Below are 3,219 nucleotides of genomic sequence, written 5' to 3'. Positions count from 1 at the left end.
CTCTCTCTCTCTCTCTCTCTCTCTCTCTCTCTCTCTCTCTCTCTCTCTCTCTCTCTCTCTCTCTCTCTCTCTCTCTCTCTCTCTCTCTCTCTCTCTCTCTCTCTCTCTCTCTCTCTCTCTCTCTCTCTCTCGCTCACTCGCTCGCTCGCTCGCTCTCGCTCTATCTCTCTGACTCAAGTGAATCGGCTCGTCCGCTCGACGTGTAACAACACTGTAGCAACCCGGCCACCGGAGCAACCTGTTATTACGCCACAATGGCTGAATTAATTGTTCGAAACACCCTGGCTTCACCGTCTTTATCTCCGCGCATTGCCGCGCGCGCCTCTTTCTCGTGGTGATGTTCCAGGCTTACTGTCTCGCTTGGGCCCCTTTGGGCCTTGTACAACAGCGGACTGGCTCACTGTGCCATCACGTGGTGCACAGAGCGAAGCTTCGCCGGTCTTAAACATCCGGGATAATACTCATGGACCCCTGGTAGAACGTTAGCCTACCTCGTGGGGGGTCGCTTTCCGTAGTTGGTTCTCTTAAGTTCGAACGAATTCGTTGCTGTCGAAGATTATCGTCGTTTTTGCCGTTTCACATTTAGACAAGCGCAGAAACTACAAAACCTCGTGAAATGGCTATGAGTTATGTTAGCGATGCATTCCATCCGAGAAGAAGAAAACAAATCTCGCCACTCGGAAATGTCAATGTGCTTTCTGCTAAGAAACTGTCCCAAGACGTCAGAAAAAAATCATAAATTTCGTTCTAATGATGGTTTTTTGGTCAAGAGAAAAACACAAGTTTAGATATTTGAAAATAATTCAAATAGCACTGAAGCTATTAAAGACAGAAATAATGAATTATTTTCTGACAAAAAGTCAAAAGGAGATTAATATAAAAATTAAAAAGATATTTAAAAAAATGCAATTTACGTTTTTCTGAATTTTTTAGATGATATAATCGAAATCGGTTTGCCTCGAGAGAAATATTTAATCTAGGTCTCATATTTTATTTGATGGCCGATTTTAATTCCGAAGAATTCGCGAGCTGTAAATTTTGGTTGCCACTAAATTCTTAAGAATTCGTTAACGTGACCATAGAAAAAAAATTTGATTTGTGAGCAGAGAAGGAGAGACATTCTTCTGTACGAAAATAGATTCGTAGGGCGGAGTATGGTCGATAAATCGCGCGGCTTCCGCCAGAAACGTCGCGCTACCTTCTAAATAAAAAAAAAAGGAAAGAAATAAAGTTATAGTGCGAACTAGGCCTGGCATCGACTGGATTTAGGGTGCTTAAGCGTCATAGCAAAAAGGGCGCTCAAAGGGCCGACTTCGTTTTACAATCGTATGCTATAATCGTCTCAAAATATCGATACGCGTTTCAAGTTTATTTTAATTAAGAATTGATTTCTTATACCTTTGGATTTTGTCTAATTTTATTTCTTATAACATTTTTCCTAACATATTTTTTAAAATATATCACCAACTTGTTGGTCACCAATTTTATGTATTTTTCAAAATATCATTTATATCATCAAAAGTCTATATGAATCTGTTTCTCTAAAATTCCAAAGATACTGAAGAAATGTTAGTCTTCCCATAGTTCTGTTCATTCAGATATACTAAAATAACTACAGTTATTTTTTTAAGCTTAGAATAACAATATTATAATAAAAGCAACAACGAAGTTTACCACTCAAGGGACAATGATCTGAGATCCTTAATCATGGTAGTGTATCAGAATGCTCAAAGGGCCGCGACGGTGTTTGGAAATCGGCCGCTGCCGCCCTCGACACGCCCTAACCGATTCGCAGAGCATGTGTGAGTGCGGTATCGCCTTGCAAACGGCAGTAACCACCGTTGAGAGAACACGCCGGAATTTCATTTTCGTATTACCGTATGTGGACACCTTTCACCATTGTGCGACTCATTTCATCGTATCGTTTACTCCCCACGTGTCCGTACGTATGCGCACGTACAATAGTTAATTTATATTCAAGATGTCGAACGGAGATATAATTACGAATATTGGCGAATAATATATTCCCTTTAACTGCCGATTGATATATGCCGTTCGTGAGAGAATATCTATCTCTTTTTCCATCAATATTTAATAAGTCAATTGTTACATCATATTCACAATATTATATTCATGATTTTAATAAAAGAATCTTTCCCAGGCCTTTCTAAAATTAAGATTGAAAGTTGAATACTTTTACATTGTTAATAATAACAATTAATAAAATTCTAATGACTAAAAATAATATAATAAGAATAATAATAATAATAAGAATAATAATAAGAAATAATGAATTTTCTCGTTTATATTTTCTCCTTTTTCTTATTTATGTGATTTTCTTATTTATGTGATATTGTTCAGAGAATTGTTTTTTTTTTTTTAAGTATCACGTTAATACAAGACAGAGGAATGTAAAAGTTTCGTAATATTACATAATAATTTATTATCGCCGTTTATTTCCTTGTAAGCAGACCTTTGATCTTGCCTGTTGCAGATTGTTCAACGCCTCCCATTACGGCAGCAGCAACCTTGCCTCCAATCTGACTTCCACCAATCTCAATCTGGGCAGTTTGGGGGGCAGCGTCAGCCCGACCGGATCCAACATGAGCGCCTGCATGGTGCAAGGTGGTGGATCTTCCTCCGGGGTACCAGTCTCGACGGGGATGGCGCCTCACGTGACTCCGCATAGCCCTAGCGAGGCGAAGAGCGGATATCCGTACTTGGGCAGCATCGATTCTCAGGTTTGCGGAAGAGTTCACTGAATTTAACCGCGTGAGAAACGATCGCACATCGATTTGTATGCAATTACAGGAAGAAGAAGGCTTAAGAAATTGTTACTGTTATTTATTTTGTTTTTTTAAGGCTCGATTTTTGAATTGATAAAATTTGCACGCGTTTTGAAAAGATTGCTGATTGTTAAACTGTTCTTTATAAGAATATATATTTGTCTTAGCTTTTAATATTAATTATTTGCGTTATTATTGTATGTTATTACTTTTATTAGAAACTCAAAAGATATTTTTTCATCGACAACTATATCATTTCTTGAATGGTTTCTGATTGAAGTAGATGTAAAATATGTTGTATAGTCTTCGAAATTTGGAGAAAAGATTTGTTTTATTTATGATTATGTAATCAGTAATTTATGCATAAGATACAAGCAATTGTAAATATCCTATAATCGCTTTATAAATGGTACATGTAAGCTTTTCCACGACG

At 37.6% G+C, this 3,219-nt stretch overlaps 1 protein-coding gene across 1 annotated transcript in view; it reads left to right on the top strand.

Annotated features, from left to right (window-relative positions):
* The window catches only part of LOC105622836 (protein gooseberry-like), a 19,344-nt gene extending 16,582 nt beyond the window's left edge, over positions 1 to 2,762 (top strand). The window contains exon 6 of the mRNA XM_012204247.1: positions 2,495 to 2,762. Within this exon, the coding sequence (XP_012059637.1) occupies positions 2,495 to 2,762 (268 nt within the window). The remainder of the gene's footprint in view (positions 1 to 2,494) is intronic.
* The last annotated feature ends 457 nt before the right edge of the window (positions 2,763 to 3,219 follow it).

Source organism: Atta cephalotes, assembly GCF_000143395.1.
Source record: "Atta cephalotes unplaced genomic scaffold scaffold00049, whole genome shotgun sequence".
NCBI lineage: Eukaryota > Metazoa > Arthropoda > Insecta > Hymenoptera > Formicidae > Atta > Atta cephalotes.
Note: the sequence above shows the minus strand (reverse complement) of the source record. Positions and strands in the feature narration are given on the sequence as shown.